Consider the following 16,386-nt stretch of genomic DNA (forward strand, 5'->3'; position numbering starts at 1 on the left):
GCGCCGCCAAATTGGATGTGCTGGCGGGCGTCTTGCCTACACTCCACACCAGCACAATGTTCGTATGAGTTGTGGGGTGGTGAAAATAATTCGCAACGCAGCGCTTCCGATAATCGCTTCAGCTCTACAAACGATCGCTAATGTAGTTCGCCAAGAACTTAGTTTTACAGCGTCAACTATTAACTGGAGGTGTCTGGATTGTGTTGTTCATTGGTCGTCCGCAAAAATCACGTTGCCTCTTGGCTGAACAATTTAAGATCAATAGCTTTTTAATGCGGCAGCATTTGAAGCCTCACCATGAAAAAAAGAAACAGTGTTAATATTCATAAAATTCTCTGATTGGTCGAAGTGGCGATGACATCAAGAGGTCGCTTGACAGGGTCATGCGCTGCCAGGTCGACGGTGTGTGTTACGCCATGGAACCACGCGACATGACCGAGAAGGCAGGTGCGCAGCAGGTTGCAGTTGGCAAGTGACATGGCCGAGCACTGATTGGTCACATGCATTTGACGTCAGGAGACCACGTGATATAGCCGAGTAGGAAGAATTGTAACTATAAAACAATAAAAAAATAGCTGTGGTTTAGCTACTGTTGAACCTGGTTAGAGAGTGAATGCTCTTGTGTATCGGGCAACTAGACGTGGCTTGACGTCTGTGACGTACGGTGCGCTCCGAACAACTGCCAGCACCGGAGCTCGTCGAAGAGATTGCGTCTTCATTCTCATTCACATCACAACCGTCAGGGGCGAGAGCAGCCTTGGTATGCATACTTTCAACGCACCGATTGACGTCATATCACACTGTCATGTGACTTACATTGCTTTATACCGTACATGACAGCATCGTCGACTCATTTTTATTCTTGCATTTGGCTAACATCTTCAAGGTCAAGCTGAAGGTCACGTCACGTGTTCAGCACTTACAACGCTTCTTTAGCAGCATTGCCATCAACTTATAATGGAGGTAATTGAACTGTCTAACTTGTGTTACCCAGTCAGGCTAAACTTCCTCTTCCCAATTATATATTACACGTGGAGATTCCTATGTTTACTACTAATTATGCTCTTTGACTATGACGTTATCTTATGACGTTATGACTATGACGTTATCCTGGTTAACCACAGTAACTAGCACACGCTATATACTGTCTTAGTCAGCGATCCGGCGGAGCTACGCTGCGGCGAAGAGCGTAGCTCGGCGCAGCGACCACCTGAGACGCAGACCCGGTTGTTAGGGACGCCGTTGCTAACCACCTACTGCTCCGCTCGAGGCTGCGGCAATACTCAGCGACACTCCAATTTGCACTAGCATAGTACAGCCTTCGCTCTAAAGTACTTGCTGAAGAACAGACGGTTCAATTAACATCTTTAAGTACTGCCGTTCGTGACATTGTACTGAGCATTAATAACGCTAATATTCAGCTTCCCTGAAACAAAGTCTTCTCGTTTTTTTTAATTGTTTCGCAGCTTTCCAGTTCGCACTTTATCTCACGCTGACAGTAAATTTTGAAACGACAGTTGTGAGGCTGCAATTTCGCGAGATTGTGTCGGGTTCATCGTCACCACGGGAGGCGGCGGCACCGCGCCGCACACTTCCCCGTCTTGTGACGACGGGGTGATACGGTACAGCCGCCCCGCATTCTAGTATTTGGTGTTGGTCAGACGCAGAGATATGCCGGCTGAAGGAACGTAGTGGTGAGGTAAACAAAACGAACTCTACGTGGAGCATTTACATCTAACCAATCTTCATATATGGTTTTCATAGATTACCAGAAAGCACTCAAAAAGCTATGGGGGCACTTTGGCAGCTACGCTAAAGCTTTTGTCGCGTTACTTCGACTGCCAATGATTGCCTATGTTTGTTACGGCTGCGCCGCTTGGGAGCCATCCTCCTCCACTATCTGCCGCACACCGACTGACGACGGAGCAGCGCCTGACGCTGCCGCGTCGACAGCCCCACCTGTCAACGAAGATGACGTCACCTTTGGGCAGCTCCGCTCGTCTATGAGTGACCCCAGGCGCTGGATGTAACGCCGGACGGACGGACGGGAGAATGAGCCATTAAAAGCTGTCGCCTTAATAGAGTCGCAACCTATGCTGACATCCATGCATTGGCATCCTAGATCCGGATTCGATCCCAGCCGCGGCGGTCGAATTTCGATGGAGCGGAAATTCGAGAGGCCCGTGTACTGTGCGATGTCAGTGCATGGTAAAGAACCCCAGGTGGTCGAAATTTCTGGAGCCCTCCACTACGGCGGCCCTCCTAGCCCGAGTCGCTTCGTCACGTTGAAACCCATAAACCAAATAATAAGTTCTGTACTTTATAAAAATAAGAATCTTGAGTTGGAAGAGTGCTTTGAAGAGCATAGAACTCTCAGCGATGTATCGCATTAGAATACAGTTAGAATGTGCTATGCTAACTAGTAGGCCAGTTAACTAATATTGACTAGTTCAGTCTTTAAATTTTATGTTAGTCTTCTTATTCATCGGTGGCGTGTAGCCCACCGTAATTCAGGTTCATATAAGTTTTTGGAATCTGGAAAATGCATTTAGCTTCGGCGCTGTGGCGCAAGAAATCTTGAATGCTTCGGCAAGTTACGTGGACAGAAGTGGAGTCATTGCCTGCAAGCTTATTGAAAGCGCATACACTTTGGTGCGACATAGACGAAATTTGTTGGGCCACAGCGCCGAGGCTAACTTTGTTCTCTAAATTTTAAAACTGATACAGATATTACTCACGCTGGGCTACACGCCTGCCAATAAGGAGACTAACAGTAGAAGTTAGAAAGTCAGTTATTGAATATATGTTAACCAGTGTTCTAGTGGCCTTAGCTGTATTCGGCTGCGCTACACCGCCAAAAATGCTATGCCGAAAAAAGCGGTCTTCTAACTCAAGACGCTTATTTTTGAAAATTACCGAACATCTACGATGAAACACACTCTATATAAAACTACTGGAAAGTACCCATTACAGTTACACAGCAGCAATTGCCCTACACTGAAAGGAATAAAATATAGCTTAGGAAGGTATGTTTACCGGAGCTATAGAAAGAACTGGATTGCGAAGTCTAGGGGAGACTTTTCCAGGCTCAATCAATGTCAGGTTTCCAGATGAACTTACAGAGTTACCCAGGCGCCGAATTGCGAAGCAAGATCGAGAACCTAGACAGACAAAGCATTACGGCTAGTCTAAAACTTATTATGAAGAACTCGTAAATAAACGCTGACACAAAGGCGACGCCGCTTGCATGAGATAGCATCGCCGCGGATCATGTCCGCTCATCTACGTGCGGTGGTGGTGGGGGTGAAAACTTTTATTTCATGGAATAGAGTTTGGGAGCCACACAGTGGCCCCGCTGCATGGTCGGCGTTCCTAGTCCGGGACACCGCATGACGAGGCCCCGTCTCTCGCCCGTTTCACCAGAGCCCTTTGGGACTCAAGCGAGGACTCGCAGGGCAGCAAATTGATAACACTGCGCTGGTTACAACACCAGGCTTCTACAGGCAGCCAACTGCAGGAGCTCTCGTTTATGTATCGGCTAAAAAACCATATCATTTCCCTTCGCATATCCCTACTATTTCCTGCACGCGGTCATTCCAACCTGTCCAATACCCAACCTCTTACCAGCACACCACACCGTCAATCCGTCGCAGCACTTCCGACGCGGGGCACCAGCCTTAAATGGATGGTTTAGTGACAGTGCGAGGAGTACGTTCGTACACATGGGCCAAGTTGTGCGTAAGGCACACCTACCAAACATGCCTGCGCTCAGACCCAGCGCCCATCAAGCCATTCACTAAGCACACCTATTGATATGGTAGTTTTGCACCACTCATGCCTTCGCTGCATTAACACAGCCAGAAACGTCTGATCATTTCAAGCGGCTAGCTTGGCTAAGACAGCTGAACGGAAGCGGAAAGCGGAGTAATGACAGCAGCAGGACGTCGCCGCGACAAATATTTTCAAGCGGGATAAGCTGGACAATCCATTTGGCCATGCGTGTTCTGTGTGTGGCCGACTCTGGTACAAGCGGTACCTAACCCTAATGACTGCGAACAAGATTGGCACGTTGGCGACAATCTTTCAGGTGGTGAGTTCCGCAAGTGGATTTGCTATGTTCGCGTCTCGTAAAGTGTCCTTGAGACAAGGAAAGGTTCCTTGTACTCGTGAGTAATGGTGATGCAAACCTCTCAAACGTACAAATTTCTGTCGCATTTTAAACCCTGCTGCGCTACGGCTGCTATCTCCCCGAATCTCAATAATGCAGGTTCACCGACTCTTGGGCAGCTCTGGTCATTACCGGATCAAGGGGCCGATTGCTAATGTTTCGGTGGAAACAGAAACCATGCTGAAGGCTTTGCCGCATAAAATCGGCAACGACTTTTCCATCCTGGTCAACACTAGGCGGAAAATGGTTAGCAAAACTTCCTACCTTTCGGACTTGGTTTCATAGTGCATGGTTATGCCACGGATTTCAACAGAGTTCGTAGCCCGACAGGGCTTCACATGAGCGGAAAACTGCTGTCGCATATATAAAGCACTCACAATCACGGATAAATCGCCAAAAACACTTTTGCCTAGCTTCAGTAGCACCGAATAGATATATAATTAAAATTATGGTCTTCCTCTCCCTCCTCAACTCACATACTCCCGTATGCCTGAAAAAAAAAAAGAAATAAAAGATGTTGGTACTGCTCCGCACCCTTGAAAACGTACGCGTTTCCAACCAATCGTGGCGCTTGCTTCCGGTGGTGGCGCTCGCTCACCAGCCAATCAGCGCAGTCGCTTCCATACGTTTCAGCGCTGTCATTGCGCACACACTGTGAACCCGTATCTCAAGGCGCGGCTTCTGCAAGTGACCACCGCGATAGGCTACGAACCCTACAAGTACGCCGTGCATTGAAATTCTACTCAAATGCACGAATAGGACCTCATTTTCTTCAACGGCGATTGTTGACCAACTCACTCTAGCCAGCAAGGGAATTATAGGTAAGGCTGCCAAAGAGAAATATGAGAAACGAATTCTGCAATAAAAATATAAAAGCTTGGTTGTAATTACGATTCTTTTATACACCGGTACCGGCACACCGGTAAAAGACACTAAACGAATTTCTAACTTCTCTTTCTTACGTACCGGAGAATCACCTAGGCTCCATCCTATTGTGAAAAGAGCGTAGATCACGCTCTCACTCAGAGGAAAGCGCATGGCATGCCTGCTCGCTGAAAGCACGAGCATTCCAGTACCGTCTTCACGCTTTCCTTTTTGATCTTTCACATTGCAAAAACAACAGAAGTACCACCTTATTTTCCCTTACTGCTCTTCGTGCGACACTGCGTATTCCTAAACCTTGCCCTGCAGTTGTTCCCGTTGGCAAAGTGAGCCTTTCGGCCCGCGAATCGGCGCTCTGAGGAGACACATAATAGGCTTTTAATCATTGTTCGCGACACCGAAGGAAGGCAGAAAGAGGTGTGCAATATCGGTTGCCTTCCAAGAAGAAGAGGCTCACTTTTTTTTAAACAAACCATTGTAGGAAAAATATGGGGCTGCGTTTTTTTCAAAAACTCAAGAAGGATATATGGCACTCGGTCTGTCCTATTCTGCTTCATAGAAGTTATACTGCACCTTAAGTAAAAGTAAAGAGCGCGCGATTGGACATGCAATATGTTTCATAGAAAGGCTAGGTAGAAAAAGGGAGCTTTCAAATTAGACTCATTCCTGTTGCCCAACGAGTACAGATAACTGAAATTAAGCGCTTCGTAAAAGATGCGTTGCTTGCTTGCAAATGGCGTTGTACTGCTGCTCATCATAGCCATGCATGAAGTGACAGCCTACCACTATGGCGTTGATTGGGATGGCTTAGTTCAGCGCAGAATCAAGAACGGACGAGAGCGTGGCTACTTTTATCGAGTAAGTATTCTACCAGTTATCCGCTCAATTTACGTAAGTTCACATCGGTTATCGCGTCGCCAATGAGTGTAATTGATAAGGGCAGCCAGCCTAAATGATGATTTTATCGAAACCCACCAGGTCAGCAGCTGGACTGGTAGGAAGTATGGAAGCTCAAAGTTTTTACTTTGGCCAGTTCTTACAGCACAATTTTGCAGTTCATTGAAATGTGCAATTTAACTTGCTCACAGCATTGTTAATTGAGAAGCACATTCTTTCCTTTGTGTCTTCTTAACTTGGCCATCCGCTCCCGCATCCAAAAGAATTTATGCCACGAAACATATAAAAACTCTAGTTCTGCAAACATTGCCCATGCAAAAGCAAATAAAACGAGCAAAGTTGGCTAAGTTTAGAGGCCATTGCTTTTTGGCGCAGCATTTAACGCTTCAGACCAAATGGCTCAAAAGCCTACACAATGCTTCCTGGGCTTGTGTATTCATAACGGCGAAAAAGGTGCATGCTGCGAATTCAATGATATTCCCAGTTTCCTTAGAAAAGCAGCGCTGAGAGCCAAAATTCATGCCTCAGCTCATCACAACATACTGAGTTGAATTCCACGACAAAGTTTTAGCTTCCCATTTAGTTTTACCGTATGTGATACTCACGTCACGAAAGGCATTGACTGGAATTTTAATGCTCGTGACTATGCCAGCTTCACTGAAATTTTTTTCACCGTTGTGTGCATTTGCAGGCTAGTTCGGGGCCACCCAACCTACTGAAGCATTTGATATGATAGGCGCATATGATTTTATGACAATACAGGGTCCATATATTAAAGAAAATAATGTGAAGGTGTATTAGCAGTACGTTTCGCCTAAGGATTTCGTACTATCTCACTATAATTTCTCAGATCATGTTAATTTGGAGCCCGCATGTCATTGAAAAAACTCCAAACTCCACGTGGTTTTATTTTATTTTTATACGGCTTCCATATGCAATTCATATATTTTCAATAAAATCTACATTATCTGCATGCCATCACGCGTAGTATATATGTATACCAATATCCTTTAGGAGAAAAGTATTCAACAGCTGTACCTTACCGGTACTCGCCTATTGGGCACAAACGTGGAGGCTAGCCAAAAGGGTTCAGCTTAAGTGAAGAACAACTCAGCGAGCTATGGAAAGAAAAATGATAGGTGTAACGTTAACAGATCGGACGCGGGCGGAGTGGGTGAGGGAACAAACGCGGGTTAATGACATCATAGTCAAAATCGAAAGGAAGAAATGGACTTGGGGAGGGCATGTAATCAGAAGGTCAGATAACCACTGGTCCTTAAGGGTAACGAAGTGGATTACAAGATAAGGCAAGAGTAGCAGGGGGCGGCAGAAAGTTAGGTAGGCGGATGAGGTTAAGAAGTTTTCCGGGATAGGGTGGCCGCAACAGGCAAAGGACAAGTTTAAATGGAGAGACATGGCAGAAGCCTTTGCCCAGCAGTGGGCGTAATCAAGCTGGTGATGATGATGGTAATGTAGAGTATATGAATTGCATCTCTTCCGCACGCGTTCTCCATATATTTTGTTCAGATTCCGTACGCTCCACATTGTTTTCATATCAGTCATAATGAAAATGTAAGTAATTACGGGATTCGTCACGAATGAAAAGTGAAAAATTCCAGGATGCGCTTCAAATTGCGCGCCCGGCACTGCCAATTTATGGTAGGTTTGGGAATCCACATATAAGGAAATAGGAACAGGTTACATCCTACACCGACAAGCAAGAAGACCAGCGTTCATATTCCGGAAACGCCCACCTCGTGGCCATGCCCAAAAACACATGGCTTAAGCAGGGCGCGCCATGTGGCTCCAAAAAACCAGAAACGGAAATGCCGCCGTCTCTGAGTGATTTAGTTGCGCGATAAATTTTAGTGCCTTCAAATCGATTAAAGTGCCAGTGGCCCCTTTTCAATGTTTTATTGTAAACTCTAAGGATTGACTGCACTTATTTTAAATATTCACTTGTACCCTTAAGTTGCTGTTGCCGTGACAAGTGAAGTTTCATCGGAAATAACGAAACATAAAAGGCGTATCAGCTGTGTTCAAGCAGTCATTACCTCCGGACTCTACACGGGTCGGTGTGGAAACATGTCCACTCGTGGACATTTGCCGAGGACGGTCTCCGCTTGGCGTTTCTCGCGATGACGTTGCGTACTTTCAAACAGCTCAACAACAGGGCGTTCTCTTAACAGAATCCTCTTAATATTATGACTCAAAACAAAGAACTACATTTCCAACCAAGCGTTATATCTGTAGCTGAAGAAGTATTTATGTTACCTTGCTGCACGGAACACAACGTGTATTTGTTTGCACCCATAGGCATAGCATCGTACGAAGTCACAATGGTTATAATTTTTAACGTCGAAATGCCAGGATTTATAAAAAAAATTTACCTAAGGGTCATAGAATCGTGATTCCTTTCGAAAAGTACTAGGCTCTAGAAAGACGAAAAAATCGCAAGGCGCTCGTAAAATAGTAGGGCGCCGTGTATTTTGGGAGATAAATATGACGTAATGTATATCGAGTTTCGTGATAGTTCCTCTTGTGTTAGGCTCATGAATAGTGATTAAATACTCCCATCGCGCATTCTCGCGTTTGACAGCTATGCTTACTGACATTGTGTTCTTTCAGTTCTTTCCATCTCGATTGTCTGTATTGTTTGCGCTCAAGAAAGTACCTGCATATGGGCGCAATTGCTTTCACCCTGCACTCCCGTCACAACTTCAGATCGCGGCGTCTGTTTCGTGATGTTGACTGCTGCGGTAGATTCCCTTTGAGGATCACAGTCTCTGGATGCCACGTCGAAGAATTGCTCGCGTGTCGTTACGTCGACTTCGAAATCGGCTAATAGCGATTGGCGCTTGCGAATGTGTGCTTGACGAATTTCAGGATCTTTCTCTGCGAGCCGTCTCGAGGCGTTTGTCAGTGTATATTACCACCGGCCTACGATCTGATGGCGCTGCAAGTGTGCCTGAACGGGGTGGTCACGCAATTGTGGGCAAACGCGCTACACATATCACGGCCTCGAAGGAAGCTTTAGACATGAATGGGACCAGTAGATAGCAAACAATTTTCGAAACCCTCGAATGAAGATCAGACTGCAAGCGCTCTAGCAAATTATTTTATTGCTACCACTGTCTGCATGCCAATGTCAGAGGACGTTGTACCAACCTCACTCTTTCTAGAACAGTAATTTTATTTCCTTGGCTAGCTGGCACACAAAGGAAAGACAGCGAAGCAATGAAGTCATTGCTTTGTGTAGCCCACTCGCGGGGGGTGCAGCCTTTTCGCTCAGTGAGAATTTCTGTAAACACTGCCTGAATATGTTAATGAAGACTTTTTTCAACCCGCCGCCGTGGCTCAGTGGTTAAGGCGCTCGAATACCGAGCCCGAGTAACCGGCTTCGAACCCTACCGCGCCGGCCGCGTTTCGGTAGAGGCGGAACGCAAGGCGCCCGTGTGCTGTGCGATGTCAGTGCAGGTTAAAGATCCCCGGCTGGTCAAAATTCTCCAGGAGACCTCCACTAATTTACTTACTTACTTGCCTCCACTACGGCACCTCTTTCTCTCTCTTCTTTCACTCACACCTTCCTTCCATCCCTTACGGCGTAGTTCAGTTACTTGCTTACCTCCACTACGGCACCTCTTTCTCTCTCTTCTTTCACTCTTTCTCTCTCTTTCACTCTCTTCTTTCATCAGTAAAGATGACTGCGTCGTCTTTACTGATTTCTGTTAGGCCCCGATATAAAAGAAGGTGAGGCTTTGGTCTATCGTTGCACCTTCCACTTTGCTTTTCCTCTATTTATTTCTTTCTGCTAGTGCTTAATGCCGAAATATCTGTGGCAATGACTCTACACATGCACATATTTCCACAGGTGTAACACAAGGCAACCAATAAATAGGTGTAAGCGGTAGGCCACATTAAACGTTCGCCTTGGTGAAATGTCGATTAAATAGCGGGAGTTTAAAAACGTGCCAACAGCGTAAGCACTTTACATGCTTTTATTTCAAAGCGACCACTCAGCGCAAACTTACCGAACACGAATCTCTCAGAACACAACACCTATATCTTTAAGCTTCAGTTTGAAAACAAGGCAAGAACTAGGAAAAAGGGACGCCATACATGGCTATCCACAAGCATTTTTTCAATACAACCACACTGAGAAACCTTCCTCCAGAAGACAACCAAATGCTACGTGTTCTAAGCATTCCATTTTTTTCAATATCAGCTTCAAAATGTACTTATTTTTTTGAATGCAGTGCGATAAACGAGCCTCAAATTCAGTTCTCTGTGACTATTTCCATCGTCTATCTACTCCCCTTCATAATTATACACCGCAAACGCTACATTTATGTCAAAAAAAGATACATCATTAATGGTTTACCCTTGTATAATGATACAGAATAATTCTCGTGCTCTTCGCCACGATAAATATGCGCCATAATGTATCTTCCGCGGTATCCGAAGTCCTCTTCTGTTTGACCCACTTTTCCTTAAAACTTTCAGCAAGCGCCTATTGTTAGCCGAGAATCGGTGTGATGATACATTCCCGCAGCCTGTTTCTCGACGTTTTCTCCGGCCTGCGCCAGCTGACAGCAAAATCGATGCGACAAGAGCACACATTGTAACGAACAATGAAAAGGTGCAGTTGCTGCCGTCCTGTTCGCTCTGAAACGAAGTCGCTTACATAGGAAGAGAATGAGAGGCGACCAGGCGCAGTGTACGTCTCGTGCTCTGAGAATAAAGATTTGAGCTTATGCATGTGCAAATATTGATATAAATATTACCATATTTTTTTCTGTCTGGAGACCAGGAACTACTGCGTATACGGGGGCGAATAAGCTTCATAATTTGGCTCTGTTCTTGATGGTAACTAGAAGAGCGCGCCGTAGTTGCTAGCACGAAATAACATATGGTGAGAAACGAGGGCAACAGGGCATGTATTAGATACGGCTAACTTTTACTGCCAGAAAGGCAAATACACTATATAACGCAAAGAAACAAATGGCCTGAATACTTAACAAACGACTACGATTGCAAACAACGTCGGAGCGCTCAAAGAAAAACTACTGCTTCGTTAACACGCAGTGCTCCTATCTTGACCATTCTTTTAGGCCAAGGATTTTTTTTGATAGATCAAACCTTCCTAGGCTTATCCAAAGCAAAAGAAAAATAAAATTTAATAATTTCTAAATAGAAGAGACTACCACAACACAGTTTTCACAGAAGAACGCAAACAACGTGGGGTTGTTTAACTGAATATCTCATTGCCACAATAGTTTGCATTCGCCGCCGAAAGGTGGTGCTTCATTTGTGTTGGTAATTTTCAGGGCTGGTTACAAGAGCACCTGTAAATGACCAGTATCGTAATAAGAGTATTCAATATTAAACAAAATTCCTTAGTGCATTGCTTTGAAAACTCAATCAGGCTATGGTGCCTAGATTTTGAGTTAGAGAAAAATTCAGGGGGCACTTTGACTGTCTAAAGTGGGTAGAGGCGGAAGCGTTTTCCGCGCCACCTTCGCTGTTTCTGTGGCACCGGTGGCGTCACATATAATCGAGTTCTAATTACCAAGTGATTACAAATCACTAATTAATGGTTAATTACTGATTAATACCTGAATATTAATTAACTGCTAATTAATGACGATTAAGCTTCGCCTTTAAGAGTGCAACGCGACAGCGCGTTGTAGCGCTGCCAGGGAGTCCACGGAACACCACCCGTTCAGCGCGATGCCTTGCCCTTTGAACGCAACGCTTTTTGAGGAAAGGAAATGGCGCAGTAATTCTCTGTCATCTCGGTGGACACCTGAACCGCACCGTAGAGGAAGGGAGGAAGTGGGAGTGAAAGAAGATAGATAAAGAGGAGCCGTAATGAAGAAAATGAAAAATTGTACTTGAGGAAAGGAAATTACGCAGTAACTGTCTCACAAAATTCAGGGAGGCACTTTTTTGAAATAAAGTGTGGTCACTGATGCCCCTAAGAGTGGAACGCGACAGCGTCTTGCAACACTGCCAAGGAGTCCATAGAACGCCATCGCCCATTCGGTTCTAGGCCTCGCTTGTCAGTAAGTTGGTTTTTGAGGAAAGGAAATGTATCTGTCTCTCATTTGTCGGTGGACAACTAGACCTCGCGGGAAGGGAATGGAGGAGGATGAGAGTGAGTGAAGACACCGTATTCACTAGACGCGCCTTTGTTCATTCCAAACCATCGAGCTGGCATGGCGGAGAAAAATGCAAGGTCGTCAGCATATTTCTCCGCCATGCCAGCTCGATGGTTTGGAATGAACAAAGGACAAGCCCAGCATTGATAATGTGTTGTCCACAATAGATCAATTCGGCATCGTTTCTGGTGCTCAAATGAATCGCTCCAAAAGTTCTGGCCTATGGTTTGGTTCATGGGGCACAACTCCACCTCTGTACGCTGGCATAGAATGGTCTTGTGTGCCTCCTAAATATCTTGGCGTTCCACTTCATGCCTACAAATCCAGTGCCCATTACTGGAGAGAGCGAGTTCCGGCTGTTGAGCGTTATGCTCAGACATTTGTACCGCATCGCCTCTCAATTTTTGGTCGAGCCCAGGCTTGCAACACCTTTCTGGCAACAAGAATTTATTACGTACTCCAGGTACTTCACTGCGCCAGACATTACATACAGCGTTTCCATCGTATATTTGCGACGTTTATTTGGTCCTCCAAATTTGAGCCCATGCGGCGTGATAACCTTTTCAGGCCTGTTTGCGCAGGAGGCCTGGGCCTAGAGCACCTGTATGTGAGACAGTTGGTTGCCCGTTTCTTCTTTTTTCGTGCTTGTTCCCTTCCGATTATTAGAGCATTCTTGCAGGTTAACTTCATGACTTTACTTCCGAACTTAGTAGTTTCTTCCAATTTTACTGAACGACCCCGTTTACTAGGCTTTATGCAGGAAGTTTATGCCTCCGTGCGTTTTTTGACAGTTCGGTTTTCAAATGAGTACTTATATTCTGTTTCGCGCAAAAATCTGTACAGGGATTTGATATCCATGCTCTTCCCGCCCCCACTGTATCGTTCCGTCTACGTTGGGCTCATGGGTCATGATGTTTTAAAGCGAGTGCGTAAAATGCCAATTTCTCCTTGCACCAAAACATTTTTCTATAAATTACACACTGAAACTCTACCTGTCAAGACGTGGCTCGATAGGAAAAACATTTTTGTGTCTTCTGTAAACTGTCGCTTGTGCAATGTGCCTGAAACAATTGAACATTGTTTTATAGACTGCAAAGACGCGATTTTGTTTTGGGATGTGTTGCAAAGGACGCTACAGAAAGATTTTCTCCTAAATTCCTACAGTGTGCGCTACCTTGTTGTTTCCCAACCTGACTCGAATCCTTATGATATGATTCTTCTGATTGGACTTCATAGTCTTTGGAAAACACGCATGCAAGATCGCAACGTTGAACCTGTTGTTTCGCCCAGAATTCACTTTAGCCGAATGTTGCTGCAGGTAACGGACATTTACAAAAATCGGACTTTGTACCGGATTGGTTTCCTCTCCTGATGCGCTGTATATCTTTACCGGCCTTTTAGCTATAATATGTTACTATTATGTTTCTGCCACCTAGCGCCTACCTAGGTGCTCTGTAAATAGTTGTTTTTGTGTGTGTATATGCACACACATATGTATATATATGCTTTGTATACAAAACCATGTAAATAAATACCATGAAAGAAAAAAAAAAAGAGCTGGCATGGCGGAGTGGATAGCATGCTCGTCTCTCACGCCGAAGACCGGGGTTCGATTCCTGAGCTCGACCAATTTCTTAATCGGTTTTATTTATTTATATGGCCTGACTAGTAAAGCTAATTAGGCTAATTGGATAATTAAGCAATTAACTAAGCTCAGTCCCATTTAATTGGAGCATCACTGTACGATCCCTTCAATTGGTTGCATGGTTACTAGCCAAAGTACAATTGGCCCCGTTTGAAATTCGCGCACTGTGACGTCACGACCGTTTCCACCAATTGAAAAGCGTGACATTTTCTGTCGACAACTGCTGCTTACAACGATGAGACATTAAAGGCTTCCGCCTTAATATATTTATTTTCTCTGCCTTAGATCAAGCTTTAGTTGATGTCAAGCGAAAGTACCCTCATTCTATTTGCTTGGCCCGTATTATTTTACGTTGATAGTTACAACGCTTTGTGCTTACGCAGGAAACTGCTCCGCTGTAACGGCTAATTATTAATGTAAGAATAATTCACTCATATCATGGCTGTACCTCTAATACACCAACTAATATTTTGCGCTGTAGTATTGTTTCAGGGCGACAGTATATTCGGGCCGCCAATTTCGCTTGTTATTTACGCTTTCCCTTGCAGAGAAGGTACAAAGGCGAATTCTGCGAGAACTCGGATGATTGCTTTCCTGGTCTGTGCTGCGTTCAGCGCCTGTACCGCACCTGTCAGCCACTGTCTTGGTACGGCCAACGTTGCGGTTTGGGTCAGATAAAAGGAGGGTGTTACTGGAACCACTGCCCGTGTGTATATGGAGATGGTAAGTAGATTGTATTTTTCGCCTCCTATTCGAAGCTTATATCCAAATAAACGTTTTTTTTCAGAGTGGTTATTAAAGCGCGTCGTTTTTGAAGAACTGCCTCGTTGCATTCAGCGATCGAGTAATTTTAGTTGGTTTCATTCGAATAAACACTTGTGCGCAATAAATCGAACTGTCGTTTTTCTTAATTCACAGTTACATCGTCCTGCCTCTTCTCGCCGTAAAGCACAGCTAGCGTTAACTAGACGCAAAAAGAAACAAAGCACTCATCTTCGTCTAATCGTTATCAGCAGCACCATGACTACGCCCAATGCAGGGAAAAGCCTTCTCTCACATCTCTCCAATTATCCCTGTCTTTTATCAGCTGAAAAGCCCTATCCAAGCAAACTTTTAATCTCTTCCACCCACCGAACCCCCCCTGCGCCTTTATAGCAGCTCTGCGCGGAAACGCCTATTGACAACTTTAAAATTAGATAGTTAAGAGAATATTTTATTTGTGCTGTTTGAATACGCCAAACACAACCTTAGAAACATAAAATTCACACATAACCCCTACTTAGGCTTGGCCTTTCTTTTAGAGTATTCTTTTCTTCTAGGAGTGAAAAGTGGTCACATTTTTTGTTTTTAAGAAAAATTTAGTCATCACTGAAAAAACGAAATGGAAATATGAAACTTGGACAGTAATTTTTGTTTCTCTTAGAATAACTTCACGGCTACATGAGGCTAATGAACCACAAACTTTTTCATGCTCTGCCTTTTTGAAACGCAGACCTAGGGGGCGTAAGCCATGAGGAGTTGCATTAAATCGTGCTCGCCTTTAACCTCAGTTACCTTTATTGCAAACACCAGTGAGTTCCCTGCTTCACACTCACGCAACTCCACTAGCATTAAGTACAATCCCTCAAAAGAAACAAAAAAGTCGGTGTCGGTAGACGTAATATGACCCTATATAGAAATTGACGCATATAACTGCTCACGCATAACAAATTCACGCATATGACTGCTCAGAACTCTCCTTTGGCACTGAAACTCTAATTACAATTTTAATCATGGAAAGAATTTTGTTTGATGGCTATCGAAATGGCTGCTACTAAGTGACAGCGACCATGCCTAAGTGTTCCTAAGGGTATAGCGACATTATGCCTGCGATGATTTAATTATGTATTCAGGTTATTCGCATACTTGCACGAAAAACGCGTCCTTGGTGAAGCAGAAATTAACATCAGCAGTATTGATGCTTAGGCGTCAAAGTTTCTTTTGATTTAGAATTCGAACATGAGAGGCAAGTCTTGTTTTATTTCATTTTACCGCCGAGAAGCTTTTTTTCATGCCAGTTCACGGGGTGTGTTTATGGCATTGTGAGCAAACCTACAACTTAAGAGCGATTTTACTTATGATATACGAAGAGCCAACCAGTGTCTCCAGAAAATACACAAGCTGCATTTGGTTTTTTACAGACCTCTGTCATCGAGGCTTCTGCCAAGCCTAGTGCCCGGTGTGCATAGACATCTTAGTGAAGAAAGAAGAAAGAACGTTTTCATTTCAAAACCACGTCTGTCGATGAATGAACGCAGCGCAAGCAATCCAAAATGAATCAATAGAATAAATGCTGCCTTTAATAAACGACGTAGTACAAAAGATAAACAACCAATAAACTTTATGGGCTCATTTTGCACGTATCTCGTCTCGCATTAATTCCACCTCTTTGGTCTGTCTTGTCTGAGTTACGAGTGCCTGAAGGCAAATCTCGTTTCGGTCCTTTTTATTGCAACCGGCTTAACTTCTAACAAAACTCGCAATGTTTAAAGCCCGTAGTTCCAAGTGTACCACAACAGCAACAGAATATTTCTAAGTTGTATGCCAGCATATTGAACTTTGAAATTCGGTTCTTTTTTGCAAGTTTTACGGCA

At 44.5% G+C, this 16,386-nt stretch overlaps 1 protein-coding gene across 1 annotated transcript in view; it reads left to right on the plus strand.

Annotated features, from left to right (window-relative positions):
* Positions 1-16,109, plus strand: part of LOC149331206 (uncharacterized) — a 140,136-nt gene extending 124,027 nt beyond the window's left edge. Inside the window, exons 2-4 of the mRNA XM_089555425.1 lie at positions 4,268-4,414; positions 14,302-14,476; positions 15,934-16,109. Coding sequence (XP_089411551.1) covers positions 4,268-4,414; positions 14,302-14,476; positions 15,934-15,965 — 354 coding nt within the window. The 3' untranslated portion in view covers positions 15,966-16,109. The remainder of the gene's footprint in view (positions 1-4,267; positions 4,415-14,301; positions 14,477-15,933) is intronic.
* Positions 16,110-16,386: the final 277 nt, after the last annotated feature.

This window comes from Amblyomma mixtum, chromosome 8, assembly GCF_055824585.1.
Source record: "Amblyomma mixtum isolate Tamu chromosome 8, ASM5582458v1, whole genome shotgun sequence".
Lineage (NCBI taxonomy): Eukaryota > Metazoa > Arthropoda > Arachnida > Ixodida > Ixodidae > Amblyomma > Amblyomma mixtum.